The sequence below is a fragment of the Diorhabda sublineata genome, chromosome 4, assembly GCF_026230105.1.
Source record: "Diorhabda sublineata isolate icDioSubl1.1 chromosome 4, icDioSubl1.1, whole genome shotgun sequence".
In the NCBI taxonomy this organism is placed as follows: domain Eukaryota; kingdom Metazoa; phylum Arthropoda; class Insecta; order Coleoptera; family Chrysomelidae; genus Diorhabda; species Diorhabda sublineata.
The window spans coordinates 21,978,868-21,999,105 of NC_079477.1; the positions used below are offsets into that span (position 1 = coordinate 21,978,868).

At 28.2% G+C, this 20,238-nt stretch overlaps 3 protein-coding genes across 3 annotated transcripts in view; 2 read left to right on the plus strand and 1 right to left on the minus strand.

Moving 5' to 3' along the window:
* The first annotated feature begins 695 nt into the window (after positions 1-695).
* Positions 696-20,238, plus strand: part of LOC130443197 (uncharacterized) — a 31,861-nt gene continuing 12,318 nt past the window's right edge. Inside the window, exons 1-3 of the mRNA XM_056777715.1 lie at positions 696-936; positions 17,259-17,308; positions 19,008-19,066. Coding sequence (XP_056633693.1) covers positions 17,269-17,308; positions 19,008-19,066 — 99 coding nt within the window. The 5' untranslated portion in view covers positions 696-936; positions 17,259-17,268. The remainder of the gene's footprint in view (positions 937-17,258; positions 17,309-19,007; positions 19,067-20,238) is intronic.
* LOC130443321 (uncharacterized) lies at positions 8,861-9,289 on the plus strand. Its single transcript, XM_056777888.1, has 2 exons — positions 8,861-8,989; positions 9,179-9,289. Exons 1-2 carry the CDS (start codon positions 8,861-8,863, stop codon positions 9,287-9,289), a joined length of 240 nt encoding a protein of 79 aa, XP_056633866.1.
* LOC130443199 (dnaJ homolog subfamily B member 6-like) lies at positions 12,240-14,983 on the minus strand. Its single transcript, XM_056777716.1, has 3 exons — positions 14,507-14,983; positions 12,559-12,783; positions 12,240-12,498 (listed from the first exon to the last, which is right to left on the minus strand). Exons 1-3 carry the CDS (start codon positions 14,791-14,793, stop codon positions 12,309-12,311), a joined length of 702 nt encoding a protein of 233 aa, XP_056633694.1. The 5' UTR covers positions 14,794-14,983; the 3' UTR covers positions 12,240-12,308.

A 20,238-nucleotide genomic window follows, 5' to 3' on the forward strand; every position in this document is an offset into this window, starting at 1 on the left:
ATTGAAATACCAAATAACCGAAAAAAATTGGTTAACATTTATTTATGATATAGTTATATTATTAAAAGCAGAAAAATACTACGCAGAAGCTTCTAATACAAAATGGCTGCATAAAGGACATGCGTTCCAAATGTAGACCGCGAAATTTGAATGGTCGACGCACTATCATATAATGGAATTTACATTCACACACTAAATTGCCAAAATTGCCACCCCTTTCTTAGATATCCTTAAAAGGTGGTGATTAATATTGAGTTTATATTGTTTTCTCTAAAATTTCAGTAAAGCTAGAAATTTGAAATTCTGTAATTTTCGTGCATTCGCAAAGGACTAGCTACGGGAATTTTTTACGGGGGTGAAATTAGCAGCTATTTTGTTTCATATAAAAACTTTATTTTATAAAAAAAACTTAGATGTTTACTAAAATTTTACTTTTTAATTATTCCAAAAACGTAAGTTTCATGTTACATCGATAAATAAAGTTAAAAATTTTTTTAAAAAATATTTTTGTTATATCTTCCGTTCACAATGGGTTTCATCCTAATATTTTTTTGTTTAAAAAATTATCAAACGGGTCTAAAATTGAAAGGTGGTACTCTATATCCCAGTAATGATAAAAAAAAAATTCGCCACACTTCGATCGTCGATTGTATCCGATTGAGAACGACGCTACCTTCGCTCGTTGCTACTTTCATAATACATCTTTTATTCGGTTTGCTCTTAACAAAAGTTGTGCACCTAGCACAAGGCGAACGCGTGCGTTGCTTTTTCTTTCTCATAGTGTTCTGTTTTTATTGCGCGATGTGTTCAATCGAATCGGAGCAGTTGTAATACCCGAAAGTTCGAAAAAAGTATTGAAAAAAAAAGTGTTATAGTGTTAATGATAAAGTCAAACCATGGAGTTAACTTAATAACCAGTTCAGACAGTTAAATAATGTAAGTGGATATTTGAAATATAATCTTTGAAAATCATATAACTTTGAAAAAATTGTTAAAAATTTATATGAAGAATGTTTTTAATGTGTTAATATTTATAGTTACATTATTATTTATCAATTTTGTGTTATGTACTCTTAATGTTTGATAACGTCATATAGTTGACACTGTGATTTTATTTTGGTTATATCGTCCATCATTAAAAATCCATTATAAATATGGTTTCTTCGAAGACATTTTTGTTTATTATGACAGATTGACAGAACTCAAAGCTGTAGTGATTAGTTTTGATTATATGAAAATAAATTACCTCTAAAAGGTGTTTTAATTCTAATGGGTATCAGACTATGTATTACATGTATTACAACATTTGAAAAATGTTCAAATAAAAAATGTTATATATATATATATATATATATATATATATATATATATATATATATATATGAATGAAATAAACTGCGATTACGTTTATAATGTTTTCACCTTCAAAAAAATCCTAATCACGTCCTACTTCTTAAGAAATTTCTTATTTAACAGCACGCATTTCTAACACAACTTTACAGTGGGTTTATACTAATATAGCCAGTAAATAGTTTCTCTTATTCTGTTTATTATTGCAATCATTTCAAAATAATATTAGATTTGTTTTATTTGGAATATTTAAAAATTGAATGAAAATAATTCATTTTCGTAATCATCTAATTGCGCCAGATTCTAAATTCAATCGAATTATGCCATATTCAAATTGAGGGATAGCCAAAAAAATTTTTTTTGTCTCAACATTTATGGAGATGAAAAATCATATCTTATAGATTGTGTGGTTGTCAATAGTGTTTTTTTATCTCAACATTCAGGGAGGTAAAGAATTACTATATAAATAATCGTATTTTTAAGATTGCGCTATTGCCAGACGCATTTCTTCCTCTTAGCATTCGGGAAAATGAATAATTACTAGGTATATGAAATCATATTTTTAATATTGAGTTATTGCTAAACGTAGTTTTTCGTCCTACATTTAGGGTAATAAAACATTGCCACACGAAAAATCGTATTTTTAAAATTGCGTTATTGTCAGACGTAATTCTTCCTCTCAAAATTCGGGGAAATAAATAATTACTCAATGAAATCATATTCTTAAGATTGTGCTGTTGCCAAACGTATTTTATCACTCGATATTTGGGGAAATGACGAATTACCCAATGAAAAATCATATTTTTAAGATTGCATTGTTGCTAAACTTATTTTTTCGTTCTAATTCTAGGGTAATGAAGCATTACTACACGAAAAATCGTGTTTTTAAGAGTGCGTTGTTGCCAAACGTATTTTTTCTCCCAAATCTAGAGGAAATCACTTTTTAGTAATGGATGACTTAGTACAACTACTTATTTATACGTCTACTTGATAAATTCTATAATAGTAATACGAATCTTCTTTTTGTTTTAAACCCGCCAGAACAAACAATTTCTAAGGTGCGTACGTATATTCAAGTTTTAATGGCGATTTGATTGGTTTTAATATCACCGAAGCATCTAATAAATTCGAATTATTTATAAACGAAAGTATCTGTCATGCTAAAGAAAGTTTCACGTATAATATATTATATAATTCGTTATACAGAATGTCTCATATTTGATTAAGTTGCTATAATGAGTTTTAAATATCTAATATTTCATTTCATATGTTGTTAATTGTCTTGACCCAGCATCAAGATTTACTTCAAAATAAATTGTGGTAAAACAAAATAAGTGCCCAAAAAAACTTACCTTGTTGTCGTCGTTGTCGATTTTCAGTTTATTCAATTCATCGCTTTCATCAAGATAGAAATATAATCATGGATAATTAAACAAAAATAACGAAAGAAATAACATCATGTTACATTTGGCAACATCGTAATGAAATGATCTTCAATCATCAACAGTACGTTTAACAATAAAGAGAGATAGTCGAATTTTCTCACGTAAATATTAAGATATATAAAATAAAATAACCATTTTAGAATCGTGATCAATTCAGGATTATTTCTATATTCATAAGATTCATAATAATGCCACCAATAATTTCAGAAACACAGAAAAAATAATCTTTTATATTTATGGTGTAATTTCATGCTGACGAAGCATCAGTTGATATGACAGGAAGTAGACTAGTACGTCCTGTGGAATAGATGTAACGTAAAATCTGTTAGATACTCCAAATATCGATATAAGAAATCTTGATAATACACAAATTTAATAATATTTTATTAATTTCAATGTAATTATAATGAAATCATTATTAAACGTGAAAATTATATTATCTGTATCGACTTATTTACTCATTACATCCGGTTTTGACACTTGACGTTTTTTACGTCTATGTCATTTTAGTCAAATTCGTATTTTGTACTCGATTTCGAGGATCGATTCTATTGAATAATCGATGGGAATTATGAAAATCGCCACATTTTATAAAAATGTTTCAGTAGCACAAAACTTTCGTGGAAGTTATACAAACAATAAAATTCTATAGTCGATTGTTTGCCATTTTTGTTCATTCATTTGTTCATATTACCACCTGGCGGACAACGATCAAAACAGATGTTTAATTTTTTTCTCACAATTGTTTTATTTTATCGGATAGTTCCGTGTACAAGGTGATACTGTTGACTTGAGTATATAACTATAAAAAAGAAAATGGATATGAAGTATAAAAAATTTTCTTGGTTTAAATATATAAATTCCAAACTTTTGCCAAATACAGCAATTTCTTTATTGATATTCTTGTTGAGATAACAGGCTAACAGAAAGTGTATAAAGGCGCCTACTGTTGACGACCTTTACACACTTTTAAAAGATACACACGTCCACCACCTACACCTCCTACATCTCATTGTCCGGCTAATAAAAAGCTATCGATATAATATGTATAATTTCGTCACGCTTTGAAAGTGTTCCAATTATAACAGTGTCTGTGATCAATCAATTTGCCGTTAAAAAATGTAGTTTGTGAAGCGAATTGTTGATGGTGTTTAAAATAATTCAGCAGTTGAAGATTGTTGTTGTACGGTGACGTCATGAATTATTCTGTCGTCCAGTAAAATATGAAGAAGGGTAGGAAACAAATCCACTCAGCAGTTTTTACTTTATATCTTTTGATTCCAGTAAATTGCAGCATTATATTTACCCTCATTCGATTCAGAACAAATTTCTCTATAAATTTGAAAGTTTCATTACTTTCATTATTGTATATTCAGAGATATAGAGCCTCAATGTTGAATGTCAAATTTTTAAAAAACCTCTCGATAGAATTTATAATATATCGTGGGACCCCCGTATCTTAAAGTATTATATACATGATAAATAGATTCAGATTAGATGTCTCTATAAAATTTAGAAATTTCTTGATTCTATTTTTAATATTCTCATAGTTATAGAGCCTCAAAGTTGATTGCCATTCTATATTATATTATATATCCTCTGACTCTTTTACTTTAAATCATTATATTTACCCTCATTCGATTCAGAACAAATTTCTCTATAAAGTTTGAAAATGTTATTACTTTCATTATTGTATATTCAGAGATATGGAGCCTCAAAGTTGACTGTCAAATTTTAAAAAAACCTTTCGATAGAATTTATTATATATCTTAGTACCCCCGTATCTTAAAGTATCATATATATGATAAGTAGATTCAGAATAGATGTCTATAAATTTTAAAAATTTCATGATCCTCCTTTAGATATTCCCATAGTTATAGAGCCTCAAAGTTGACTGTCATTCTATATTATATTGCAACCGCTTGATATATTATATTATATATCCTCTGACTCTTGTACCTTAAATCATTGTATTTACCCTAATTCGATTCAGAACAAATTTCTCTATAAACTTTGAAAATTTCATTACTTTCATTATTGTATGTTCAGAGATATAGAGCCTCAAAATTGACTGTCAAAATTTAAACCAACCTCTCCATAGAATTTATTACCTATCGTCGGGCCCACGTATCTTAAATTATTATATATATGATAAATGGATTCAGAATAGATGTCTCTATAAATTTTAGAAATTTCATGATCCTACTTTCAATATTCTCATTGTTATAGAGCCTCAAAGTTGACTGTCATTCTATATTATAATGCAACCGCTTGATATATTTCTTTTCTTTGGACACGATTATGCGATATTATACATAAATTCTTATAAAGCGTTACTAAAAATATTTAACAATATACCAACAACCATTTAATTATAAAATCACGCTCTGATTGTTTCTATCTGCCGCAGTAAAGTGTTCCAAGTAACTACCTAAGGACATTAATTGTATATATTATATAAACTGGTGTATAATATTACATATGGTAAATGGTTTTCATGGTTAGTATACAACCGAAGAACAAACCATCCATATCGACGATTTAAAGTTGTATATCATTATATTTCTATAAAAATTGAAGATCTGACAACGGTGTAAATACTACAATAACTGTTACAAACCGAATACTCACTTTGTAGTTACACTGATTTACTCCGGTTTTTATTTTCAATATTTTAATTCACAAGTAAATATTTTATTAAAAATTTTGCGGTAACTTTTTGCACCAACTATAGAAAATTAAAAAGTCGTTTATGTAAGTTCAAAAATAATTTATTATAACGGTACAAAAAAATACCAAATTGATTCTTATTAAAAACAGCTACACTATAATTTATATAAAGTCGATATTTCTTTATATTAATTATGAAATATGAAAATGTTTAAATGATTAATAGGACCATAGAACTGTAAATAAGTGCGTATATTGACAGATTTCACAATAATGATGTAGATTACAAATAAATAGAAGGTGAATAAAAAAAATACGGTTCATAATTATTATCGATAAAACAATTTTAAAGGATAAATAAATAAAAATTCACAATCAAAACCTATAAATAGTTATAAAAATTCTGTTTTATTATTATAAAGATACAACTTTTGCTTAAAACATCACCTACTAAGCGGAAACGCCCATATAATCTTCTTTTTTTATTCTCGTCTTATTTGAGAGTTGCCCAGCTACTTTCATAAACAAAGCGATTATTAACACATAGATAAATGTAAGTGAAATATGTTCATAAATATTTTACGCATTTGTAGATCTCCCTATAAGTTTATTATCGTTGTTCAGAAAAAACATCTGGAGTACTTCATGCTAAAATTAATTGTAATAACATTATATTTATTGATTTATATAGGTACGCATAAGGAAATAATAACCTATAAAAATTACATTACATTAAATAGATTTATAGAAAATGAAAGTCTACTTATAACAAGCGTTATATTAAATAAAAAAAACTATGAAATGTATTATTATTGTTTTTTCCACACCTGATTTAATAACGATCAAACTTGAATAATTCACTTTTTATTTGCTTCTATAAATATCGATAGAAATGAAATATTTGTGCGCAGATGTTGAAATTCAATTGATATTTGAAATATAATAAAAATAAATTGGTTACATAAAATAAATAAATAAAATATTAAAAGTACAAAGGGTACAAAATTTTACTAATAAAGTAAATCAACGCCCTCCAGCGAATGTTTATCGAATATAATAATGTACAGATCGGCAGTAAACTTCTACTTTTAAAATGGTCAGAGAAATATTTCGAGAATGAAGTGTTTTTATCTAGCTAGACGAGATGTTTTATTCTAATAAGAAAAACTGAGTTCATTAAATACTGTCTTTATATGTTTCCATATCTGTCGTCTGACTAAATGATTAATTTAAATGAACTTTAAGTCCTCTATTCGAATTAGTTGTAATTTCCATATACCTAATAATTTATAAACGGAAATTAAAGAATTAGGAACAAGCCCTTATAACATTAAATTATTTGTGGAGGTGTTTTATTATTGAGAGTAGGTAGAAATTATAATTGATAATAAAATTGTTTTGTTTATATCTCGTAGAACCCAACAATATTCGTGATGATTTTCTGTAACATCACTCAATGTCCGCCATAACCGAAAGTGGTTGATAGCTATAATATTTACATCAACTTGATTTATCTGACAACGTCATAATATGAAACAATCTCCTGCAAAACTCCTGTTGTACCCCGTATATGTGATTCTGATTAATTCAGGAAGCCATATTTAGTGAGAAATGTTTCGTAATACAATTTTTTTTCTTTACCGATCTAGCTACGGCTACAGTATTGCTACATACCATTAATTTTTATGAACGGAATATTTGCAGTAAACTATGTAATAATTATGATTTCCAAATCGTTAATTGACTTTTGAGGTTTACTTTCATTTAACATACATTAAGATCATCTAGATTGAGATATATTATTATTTATGGGAATATAAATTTAAATGCCACACGTGTAGATGGCGCTTTTAAAAAGAACAAGCTTACAATGAAATAATAGAAATATAACAAATTTATAAGGCAATTACATAATTAGAAAATGTTTTAGAACACTAATCAAGTAATCCCAGAAATGCTGATATGACGTTGGTAAAGCTGGCAACTCTGTAAAGTAGGTCAAACATCTTTTAATTAACATTAAACGTACAAAACAATGAACTAAAGTTTAATTCAAATGTAATAGGTTTTAAAATATTCATTAACTGAAAATCAGTGATTTATCAATGAAAACAATTAATCAATTGCTATATAAAATTAGTCCTAAGAGGTTTTGTTTGTATTATTATTAATTTTATCACATGTAGATGGCGCTTATGATTAGAATAGTCACGGAACTATTAATAGCGTTGGCGCGGCCAGCCCCTACCGAGAGAGATAGCCTGAACCTCCTATTTAAATCTCAGTACAGTCTCGGTAGAAAGTTTGATCTTAGTTTGGCGCAAAATAAAAGATCTGTTTTAAAAAAGGATTTAATAAGTCGAAACGTCAGTTTATATCTGTATTTTTGTCCTGATTTTCTTTTAAAACAGTATTAAAATCAAGACAATTTTCGAAAATTGAAAATATAAAAACACTTGATGAATAGACAAGCTTTTTACAGCTCATGTACCAATTGTATGTTACGTCATCGATACTTCGTTCTAGACATTTTTTTAGCGTCTAACGAATAGTTAGGAAAATAACTTGTTTCTTGTAAATTAAAAAGAAATTAATACAAAACTAATGACATTTAACGAAATGAATAATAATAAATATATGGTAAACATTTTGCTAAGATTTATTTCACAATATCGTGAAGTGTTACCAACTTTCTAGACTAAATTTCTCTGTTTATTAAGTGTTAATCGTATATAAACCTAGTTTCTTATTTGTTATTTTGTTGACTATAAAAATCACTAAAAATGTCTATTGATATAAAAATGTTTTATAAAAGGACATCGTGCAAATGAGTCATTCCAATAGAAACCAGCATATAAAACAATTTTGAGGTTATTACGGATTTTTGAAAAATGCTAAATCCAAATTAGAATCGTCGAATAATGAAACTTATTCTTCGTTTAGTTTTCTAATAACAATAATTGAAATCATTGATTTCGTGATGAATAGAAAACAATTTTATCGATTATTTACTTGTTATGTAAAAACTAGACTTTTGATACTTTGTTCATTCATGGTCAATAAAACATTGGAAAGTAATCTTGCAAATTGTTATAATTTAGCTAGTAAGTAAACAATACAATCGTGTATATTTTCTAAATAAGTAATAATTGATTACCCGACCTGGTATGCAAAGAAATATGCACACATAACCTATAATTTAGAAATCAGTATACCGCATAAAATTTTCACTTTTTTCCTTTATTTCTAACCCAATTATTAATATACAGGGTATATTATTATCTCAAATCATAACAGACGAATCAGAATGTATAATTTTTTTATAGAAACTGATTATTTTGACATTTCACTATGTCAAATAATATTTCGATTTATTTGTGACATTGATTATAGTGATGTGGTTCGAAATTTTACCATCTGCACTTATTATAACTGCAGCTCTCGCATTTCCTCACGCTTCCGCTTACGTAATGAATTATTTAGTATTTGGTAACATGTATAGGAGGTCCATGTATCATATGGAGGTAAGAATTACTAATCAAATCTATTTAAGGTAGGTAAGCAAGTTTATTAATTCTTATGAGAATAGTAAATGTTTTATTTTCTCGTTAAAACGATCTAAATGAGTAATGATCAAAATATCTATAACAAACATTCGACAGTAAATATAGATGAGATACTTTTTGGACGTCCTGTATAATGGATAATTTTAGGAAAGACGTCAGTATTTAAGAGACAGGAGGTTAACTAAAGATCCTTATAAAGTTCAAGGACTAGAAGCCATACCAGACGAAGACGACAAAGAAAACCAATCAAACAATTAGAATTTTTAATTATAATAATGGAAATTCTTTAACTAATTCTCTATATTATAAATGTTTCCGAAATAAAAATAATCGTTATTTAAATAATGTGTAGTTTTACATTTATATGAATTGTTGGTATTTGACCTTGAAAATTCACACCTTGAAGACATTACATCTCTATAACAGTTTCCAATCTATTTATCAATTTAAAATGTCAACAAGCGATGAATCTCATCGTAATTATCTTATTTATAGAGTGGAACTATTAAAGTCAATTAAAAAAAAATTAATAATTTATATTTTGTTTCTCTACTTGAAAATCATAAATCCAACTATAGTTAAATTTCTTCTCAATAGATAATCAAAAAAGAAAATTTCATTTCTGCGCCGTTGATGTTAAATAGATGGCGCTACGCGTTTTATAATCTAATTTCTTGTTTATAGTAATTCTACTTCCCTCCTTTTATTTCCCTCGATATTATCGATTAATCAGTAATAGACAATCGAAACTATTGAGAATATTAATACTTTCGATATGATTATCCACGATGTTTCATCAAAAGTACAAATAACCACCATATTTGATTATTAAATACAGTGGCGTCCTATTTTATTATAAAAATTTCATTCTTATGTACTTAACTTATTTTTTCGATTAATTTTTTGGAAAGATAACGAAATCTTTAAATGAAAACCAATCAATAACAATGATACTTTCCGGTTGAAATAAAAGAGCAGATGGCCTCGATCAATTGAAATACGTGTATATTCGACGGCAATGATTTATATTATACTATATTCTTAACCTGCGACCTGTACACTCACGAAAGAAAGTCAAAATTACGTAAAATATGCACAAAACAGTGAGACGCGTCTTTAAAATCTACTCAAAGGTCGATTAAGAGACTTCGGAACTTTTACTTCTCGTCCAAATCACACCAATAACGTAACAAATTACACGATTATTCGATGCCGTTACCTAATAATCGTACATCACTAGACAGTTAATTGTGTTTCGGGTTTAAAGAACGATATTTGGAAAGGGCCGTTAAATAAAATTAATGATTGAAAAATATATAAAATAATTTTTATTACATATATAATAATCTCGATGTGAATTGAACACAATTTTTATATTTCATAGATTGATTTAGAATGACAGCGATTGAATCCGATCTTTGACACGAGACATGTTAACCTACTCGAGAGGGGAGGATTCGACTTTAACTGTTATTTATAATTGTTATATCCGTACAATTTTCAAAAATACATTTGAATAATCATATTCTATACTACAATTGTGTTATTTTGTTAAAAACATAAATTTTGATTATATGTTGTATATGTTAATTGAATAAATAACAAAAGCTAAATTATACATACTTAGTTTATCTATTCAATCAATTGGATAACGAACAAACCATCGTTTATTATTAGATTTTCAATGATTTATTAAAGTTTTGTTGCGGCTATTCTCGATGTTGATAACAAACAAATGCCTGCAACTGTTTTATTATATAATAGTTAATTAGGTAGGTGATGATTTCAAAATTTTTAATGGAACAGTGAAACATCACAATTATTGATGGAGCGGTATACGACAGTACATCAAAAGTTCTCATAATGTCAAACAAGAGATTTCTTCAGGGTTGCCAGTTAATTTATATCGTATTAGCACTATAGATATACATTCTCTTATAAATAAATGACTACTATAATAAATTATTGGTGGAAAATATTTAAAAAATTAACAATCTTTACATGACTAATAGTAATAGTGAACTTGCATAAAAATGTCAAGGATGATTATTTAAAGTCACCAACGTGTTATATCTTTATTTCATAATAAAGGATTTAAAGTACGTAAATTTACATTGAAATAATCACGTTATTGTTACACACTGTATATCATTTACATTTATTAAACGAATTATTAATACCAATTAATCAATATTAAATTAAAATTATTATCAAAAATTACGTTTCTATCAATATATCTACAATCATAAAGTACAATGTTGTAAAAAAAATTCTCGTGAAACTACTTGTCACTTATATACGGAGAGTATACATTATTTTTCGTTCATAATCATTTGACAGAATTATTTTTCTACTCCAACTGCCATTTTTAGAAAGTTATTTAGGGGAAAAGTGTAAGAATTAACAATAATAGATATATTATGTTATATATATATATATATATATATATATATATATATATATATATATATATATATATATATATATATATATATATATTCATTATTATACAGGGTGTGTAGATATTTAATGTCGAAAGTTTAGGAAACTATAAATTAAAATTTCCCCTAAACTGATCGTCTCATTGATGTTTCATTAATAAATTAAAAGACGTATTGTACAGGTTGTCATTGTTGAAATAACGGAATGATAAGGAAAGAAATGAACACAATTAAATTATTCACGATTTATTGTAATTAAAAAATTGATAGATGAAAATAGACGTATGTATCCGGATAAAAATTTCCATTCCCAATTTAATCCCTTTAAAAATGAAATATATAAAACCCTTTTCTAGCGGGAGATAACAAGCTCTATAAATATTGAAAATTAAATATTTTCTTTTATAAATATGGTGGATCATTTTTGAAAATTATACAGGTTGTCTTCGTTAAAATAACTAAATATTAATGGAAAAAAGGAAAAAATTCAAATTATTTACGTTCTATAGAAATCGGAAGAATATAATTTGACAATTGACGTACTTTCATCCCTATTCAATTTCCTTAAGGGTGAAATCTTAAAAAATCCTTAAGTATCGGGATATTGCATGCGGGAGGAATATTTAAGTTATAAGGAGATCGATGTTTATAGAAGAACGCCGTATAATGTGTGACTGGTTGCCTACCCAATAGTTTCAACTCGTTTTTCCATGTAAAACGTTTCGGATGCTTAAAAATCGATATAAAAAAGGAAGTAAATAGAAAAAAATATTATATTTGTATATTTTGATAACTTTTTAAGAATCGTAATTCACAATTTCAATATATAAATTATCCTAATTCTTATATTCCACGTGTTTAATATTCTGAGGAATTCCGTTGATAGTTTTCGAGGTTAGAACGTCATTTTCGTATTTCATCACCGTTTCCTTGCCGTTTTCTAAAATTTTTTTCGTCGTTATTTTTTTGCCGTTTACGACTTTAGTAGCCGTCGCCACTTTCCTCGTATACGAACCATTCGGTGAGCTACTGTAACAAACAAATTGAGTTTCGGAAAAGATCAATTAGATAAAACTATCGTTCTACCTTGAAGCGCTGAACGAACTTTCCACGCTACTGAAAACAGATCCGAAATCTTTGTGTCCAGATAAAAAACCATCCAAAAATCCCCCTCCCATCGGACCGAATAACGACATGTTATTACTATGTCCCGACGACGAACGGTGCTTGTTTCTGCGATGTGGGAAATCGTCGTTCAAAAATTCGAACATGCTCGTACCGAAAAATTCTCTAAACACCTCTTCTGGGTCTCTAGAAATAACAATTCATTCTATTAAATGAAAAATTCGTAGGCTAACGCATTGTATACGCGTATATGATATGCATATGAGACCGTACGACCTGCAAGTACCACCATCGCGGTCGACCAAATGAGATGACGAGTCCAGAAATGTTGAGAAAACTCCACGAATTAGTACTAGGCGATTGTAAACTGGATGTGTGCGAGCTAGCAGATATAATAAGTATTCAAAAAGTGATATTAACTGAAAATTTGGACATTAGAAAGCTGTGCGTAAGATGGATGCTCATAATGAAACAAAAAAACGTCGCGAAGATGTTTCCATCGAGTGTTTGGCCGTTTCATTACCATGAATGAAACGTGGATCCATCACTTAACACCCGAGAAAAAATAATCAAAACAATGAACTGGTAGAGGTAGAACCGGCTCCAAAGAGGTCAAAGACCGTTACATCTGCAGGCAAGGTCATGGCGTCCGAATTTTTACATCGATATGGGGACAATAAAATATATTTCACAATGGAGTCCACGCGATCCTCAGCCGAGGGTACTGCAAGTGATGAGCCGACTCCAAAGCTTGGAAAGACGCAAAAGTCAGCTAATACGGTCATTTTTTTGGATGCGCATGGTATTCATTATCTTAAAAAAAGGCGCAAAAACGACCCTAATCGTTGTTGTGGTGGCTATTAAACCCAAAGGTCATAAAAATTAAATATGAACTGTGTTGAACCTACGGTAAGGACAAGGTTAATAGAAAGACCCAAAGATGAGATAAATGGCCTGGAAATGGCAGAAAAGTACACGACCGAACCAACGGTTACGAAAATAATATCAGTGGGTAATTTTTCGACGCTTCAAGAGATGCTGACCAAACTAGTATTAGTCATTAACATGAGAAAACGGCAATTATTTCTATAGGGGAACCAGTTTCAACCAAAATAACGATTTTAAAAGAAGAAATAATATTTCGTTTTTATGGATTCGGGGTTAATAACCTTCAAAATGTCACATATCAATAAAAATATGACGTGGGATGAAATAGCTTTCGCATCCACATTATTATACTGATATGATCCCAATTGGCTTTTTCGTGTTCTTGAACTTCAAGAGGGTGTCGTTGGATATAATTTTTTACAAAATTCGAAGCTAAAGACTAAACTATATTGAATAGTAAATCGAAAATCTATCACAAAAAAAATTTTTTGTACTCCAGCAACTTTATTTGTTCATAATTAAAAGATTAAAGATTTGTCTATCCAACTTTACCCAATAGCGGATTTTTCTGCAAATTATTACAAATTAATAATCAAATTTCTATTATATTTATGTTCAGGATTACTTTTTTCATTATTTACATCATAATAATGACTTATTGTACTAGAAATCACGTCAAAAATCTTATTTATCATTTTTTAGTACATTTTAAAATATATAACGTCTCGATACAAGATCGAAGAGACATATAAAATAACCCTTGACACTTTCCTGATTCAAGTTCAATTATAACTTAATTTTCTTAAATACGGACCTGAATTTATTTCAACAAAATATTTTATTGTATGTATACTTTATGTTTTCTATTCAGTCATCGTCAAACTTATAATATATTTATAATTATTTTAGGTACGGCCCTGAGCTTTATTCAAATATTTTTACTACGATGGTGATATTATTATTTATTGAATACCGAATTATTTGTTATCCTTTTTATTTACACAATAATGTGTATAATTACCTGAAAGTAAAGTGGAAAGATCCACCGAAATCGAATAAATCCTCATAATTCTGTGATGAATTTCTACCCGGATTCACCGTTCCGTATTTATCGTAAGTTTTTCTTTTTTTCGCATCCGATAAGACTTCGTAAGCTTCGGATATTTCTCGAAATCGTCTCGTGGCTTCTTCTTTATTATCGGGGTTTTTGTCTGGATGCCATTTCAGGGCGAGTTTTTTGTACGCTTTTTTTATTTCGTCGGTAGACGCGTTTCTCGGTACTTTCAAAACCTTGTAATAATCGGACATGTTAGAATTTCGGACTTGAGAAAATTTTTCAAGGAAACGTTAAAACTTGTGACTTTTCCTAAATCGTACGTCAAAAATGTTTGACAAACGATTTTATGACACAAGAATTTTGAGTTTGTATTATTTTTGCCGAGAAATTTGTAAAATATCAAAAAGGAAAAATTTAGAACGATCTTAAACGACTATACACGATTATAAATTCAATTGACGTCTTTGACTTCCGAAAAATCGAAATGCATTTATAACGTTTTTATTCAATCGGAAATGGCATTCGATTCTTTTTCAATTATTGAAAACATTGAGGAAATACTCAATATTAATCTTTTTTTTTTTAAATTTGTATTATTTTTCCCGAGAAACTTGTACAATATCAGAAAGGACAAAGTCAAAACGATCTTAAACGACTATACACGATTATTAATTCCGTTAACAGCTTTGACTCCTAAAGAATCGAAATGCGTTTATAACGTTTTTATTGAATCGGAAATGGCATTCTATTCTTTTATAATAATTGAAAACAAAAATAATCAAAAATAATTTCTATTTTTTCCAGAAATAAAAAAAGATTATCAATTTATAAAAAAGTGATATTTATTATCTTATATTGATTGAAAGGGAACAATTAGAATCGATTATAATATTCATTCAATAATCATTATTGAATCGATAATAATTGTAAGTTGTGTTGACTAAATTTTAATCACAATTAAAATTATATCATTTTCTTATATACTTTATTTAGTTCGTATAAAACATTTTTACGTATAAATAAGAAAGCTTACTTAACACCAATTGCTTGTTAACCTATAAAATTGCGTGATCGAAATAATAGAAATGTAAACGACTTACTCCATTCATATACCTACTCACTATAAAATTAACGTTGTAAAATAAATTCCATAAATTACAAACGTGTAATGGCTATAATTAATGATACAATGATACAGTTTGTTAAACAATACTTTTAATTATTGTAACCAATTATTACAAGAATTAATTAAATTGAACGAAAATTTAAATTCTATTACTTCTACTTTGAATAACGCTACCCAAAGGAACATGAAGTTAGTTGAGTATATAGGGTGATTTATCGGGGATTTCAATAATTTGTAGTTATCTTTGTTTACGAGGTTTCTCAGTGGCGTGCGTAAATTTTTTTTATAATTTTCTATAATTATACAGAGTGTTAACAACTAGATACAATACTATTTCAATTTGTTAAAATATATTTATAAGAAAATTAAATAGAGTTAAATGACGTAATGAATTTTAATTACTATTATATCATATTAAATATTATCGATATTTTGTTCAATTCCAACAGTGTTTTTCTTATGTCATTCATGATTGCACATTATCACTTTTTAGTATAAAAACGTAAATAATTCCAGAGTAAATGCAGTAACCACAAGCGAAAGTGAAATACTGAATTCTATTTAAAAATCATTATTTCTCATTAGAACCCGTTTTTGAAACGTATTACTACTTAATTCATTTTGGGGTGAATTCACCTTCAAAATGTTTGATATTCTTAACCGTATATTGCCACTAAATATTCTTCTACTTTCACTATAACACACAGTTTATTCAACCGAAAATTACGTCATCGTATGCATATCAACTTCGCTATAAACATTTTTATTTATTATTGTTATTAATTAATAGATATTACTAATTATCACTAATAATATTTATAAACAATGAGAGTTATAACTCAATATACTAAACCGGGAATTATTTACGAACCGTATATCCAGGTGGCTCTTTACAAGCCTATCGGTCGAAATGGAACATTCCATTATGAGTATCGAGGGGAGTAATGACACTTTAAAAATTTTAACGTATTTGAATACTTAATTATTCTGAATTTTGTAGATTAATTATAATGTACTTTCCTAGAAATAAGAAATGTAGGGAAATCCCAAAAAAACATTTAATAACGACGATAAAATGATATAAACATTTGATTTTTTTATATTAATCGAATAAGAGATTGAATTTTTATGTTTATCGTATACTACGAGGTACATCGGGAAAGTAAGTGTGGTTTGCTAATGGTACGATGCAGCACGTAGCAAATGATTTATGAGTCATGGATATGTTACGCATGCGCTATTGATATAATTACGATCAATTCAAATAAAAAAGAACTTACTTTCTAGATGTGCCTCGTAATATGAATGTTATTTTATGTAATACATCCTGTTATTCATATCCGCAATGATCGTTTTGATTTCCATAATATTGAAATAAATATTTTCTATCTAGATATTGTAATTATGAACTTTATATTTATTTTATTGATTTACAGAAAGCTTTCTATCGAGTCTAGAAAGATTATATGGAAAAATATTGATAAAATATAATGAAAAAAGAAGTTTTAGGTGCAAAATAATTGTAACTTGACGTTTGTTTATTATTATTTTACTAATAATTTGATTTTAATTATTTTCATTTTTTTATAGTGTCTTCACTATGTCCTGCTACATAAGGATGAAAAGATCCTTTTTACAGGGTACGTATCGTATTTTATTTTCATAATTCGTCAGAAAAAGTTCAATGGGATTAAGATCGGATAATACGGTGGCAGACTCGAAGCAATTTGATCATATTGTTAACTTTTTTTAAAGTTTTTTAGAACTTGTTTTATTTTGTTTTTAGTAATAAAAATAATACACGGTAGTGAATTTGGCTTTTGTGTTCATTTTTTTACTTTCCACGTCTGACTATATCGGTGTTGCCATTTTGGTGTTGCTTTTTTGATTATCTTTATCACATTCTCTCACTTGTTTTAATTTATTTGTTCTTCTTTTTTATAAGTTTTTAAGTCTCGTTACAGTACTTATAAGTTTTATTTTTATTATCCCCATCATTTCGTCTTTTATTTCCTATATAAACAGTGAAGATTCTTAATTTAAATTACTATTTTAGACTGCCTGTACTAAATAATTTTTTTCCTGCTTAATTTTTTTGAGAATTTTGTGGTACTAACCGCACCTGTTTACGAATTTGAAAACTAAAATTAAATAGCTTACTTTAGTCCCTATCAGTACTCGTTAAAATACTAATAGTATTTGTGATATTTGTTTGGTCTCCTGTACGAAGTTGATTTGGTCCACTGTAGTTATATCAGCTGATTCTTAGGTAAATGTCATAGATATCGAACGTTCAATTTTGTTCATAAATTCTTTTATTACCAAGACGTTTATGTTATAATTTTTAGAATCATTTTTATTAATGTTTGCTATTTCTATTTCAATTAAATTTCAAAGTTCATTTATTCATACATCAATCAAAATGTGTCTCCATCATATTTAATTATTAAACAGAATACGTATTGACGTATTATTAGACACAATCATATTGGATATTTCAAATGTGAACAACTGTGATTGATGACAACCGAAACCTTATTGAAATTCATTCTGTTAATTATCTTAACAAAAAAAACGATTCGATGTTAACATCTTTATAAATGAAAGAATTTAAATTAGACAAAATTTCTGATAATGTAACATATTTTAATGTGGTACGTGAATGCATTGTTTGTTGCCTATCCAGTAGGCTGGAGTATGATTTCTAATACTCGACATAGGGAACGTGGTAGTAAAAATATTAAGACAGTTGACAGAGATCAATGATAACGTGCACTAGCGTGCTTCTAAATGACGTTTCTGTTCCATTTTATTATTTTAAATAGATTATATTTTATACAAAAAGTCCACGATCAATAATTTATCTGAACCGTTCGGAAAAACACGCTAATATTATGAAAAATAGACAAAAAACACACAAAAAATATACCTTGCGATAAGTCAACTTCGTAAGCAAAAGTTAAAGCTAAAGAGGTAGGGGCGAGTAGGGTTCAAGTCAAAATATATTTATAAATGCAAAGAAACTTTTCAAATTAATACTAAATGGTGGATAATTGATAAAAATGCTGTCTAGAAATAGTGGGAATCTATTCAGGTCTGGATTCGTGGTATTATTTTCGGTTTGGACCCACGTACACTGTTGCAAGATGCTCTGAACGAATATCAGTGGCCCGTGTGTATAAAAATCGTTTAAAATATAAATATCGAGTCTCGCCAGGAGTTTATAGAAAAAAGAAAAAAATTAACTAGCTTTGATCCATCTTTTAAGTCAATTGCACCTAAACCAACACTGTAATTAAGCACAACTTATACTTAAATTTTATATATTATTTGTTTCAGGTCTTTTATGGCTGTACCTATACGGATTTGGTTTCATGGCGTTTTCACTCGAGCCTGGGGTAAGATTTTTATGTTTCATATATACGAGGTCAATCCGATAAGTAATTGTTGTATATGGTGAATCTTCTTCTTCGATATTGACCGTTAAAAATTACTTTAACGAATTTCAATGTCAATTTTGGACCGAAAACGGTTAATTCCATAGATAAAGTGATAAGAATCCACGATCTCGTATTGACACATCGCCGATTGGAGATGGGTCGTATTAGATTAATATTAATATTAATATACGACGCCCAGTATGATAACGCACAAGCTGGCTAAATTGAGCTGTTGCCCGATCCACCGTGTTTTCTGGATTCGGACCTGTGTGACTTATTTTTGTTTCCAAGTTTGAACAAATTTGAAGTTTGATTCGAACGAAGAGGTTATTGTCATCACGGAGGAGTACTTTTCAAACCTACAGAAAATTTATTTTTTTTTTTTCAGACAGTTTTTAGAAGTTGCAACATCTTCGGTTCAAGTGTATCGAACTGTATATTGAAAAATGAATCGACACTTTTTCTTATCGAACCATCCTCGTATAAACGAAATAATTTGTATTTTATTCCAATTTAAAATTATTCAACTCCCCCGGTACAATAACGTAATGTTATGATATGTTATAAAGGGTATTTACAAAATTATAACCAATTTTCGATGATATACGAAACCAATTCGACGTCCTGTATAATATAAACAATGTAATAAAGTTATAGACATATTTTTTTAAGCCTTTTTATATTTAAAAAAAATATTCACTATTTTTCCTTGAATCTAATACAGAGTAAATTAAAACAAATTTTAAATAGTTCACCCTGTATTTTATATGTTCGTCATCAATCACTAAAAGATACAATTCTTATCCACCCTTTATATGAAGATAATTAAATTTAAATGATGAGAAAAAAAGAATTAAATACGCCCCTGTTGTTTTCGCCCTAAATATTTCATATTAATACATTTTGTCGTATTCCTAACAATACGATGACTAGACACAATTAAATAATACAAAAAATGTAAATTTAACATTTAAATGTGATTATGGTACCTTGAAAAACTAATATAGATAGTGACAATTCATATTCTAAGGTATATAAACCCTGAAGAGGCTAGGTTAGTATGTCGGATGTTAGGTACGGTTATGACCTTGAAAATCTTAAGTAAAAACGTAATAGAATGTAAGCATTTA

What these genes read in the sequence shown, in the direction of transcription:
- LOC130443199 (XM_056777716.1), bottom strand. Translation starts at nt 14,793, where the DNA reads ATGTCCGATTATTACAAGGTTTTGAAAGTACCGAGAAACGCGTCTACC. An exon ending in TCTTTCCACTTTACTTTCAG is followed by an intron (nt 12,784 to 14,506) that starts GTAATTATACAC and finishes TGTTATTTCTAG; the next exon opens with AGACCCAGAAGAGGTGTTTA. An exon ending in AGTTCGTTCAGCGCTTCAAG is followed by an intron (nt 12,499 to 12,558) that starts GTAGAACGATAG and finishes TTGTTACAGTAG; the next exon opens with CTCACCGAATGGTTCGTATA.
- LOC130443321 (XM_056777888.1), top strand. Translation starts at nt 8,861, where the DNA reads ATGTGGTTCGAAATTTTACCATCTGCACTTATTATAACTGCAGCTCTC. An exon ending in GGTCCATGTATCATATGGAG is followed by an intron (nt 8,990 to 9,178) that starts GTAAGAATTACT and finishes GGATAATTTTAG; the next exon opens with GAAAGACGTCAGTATTTAAG.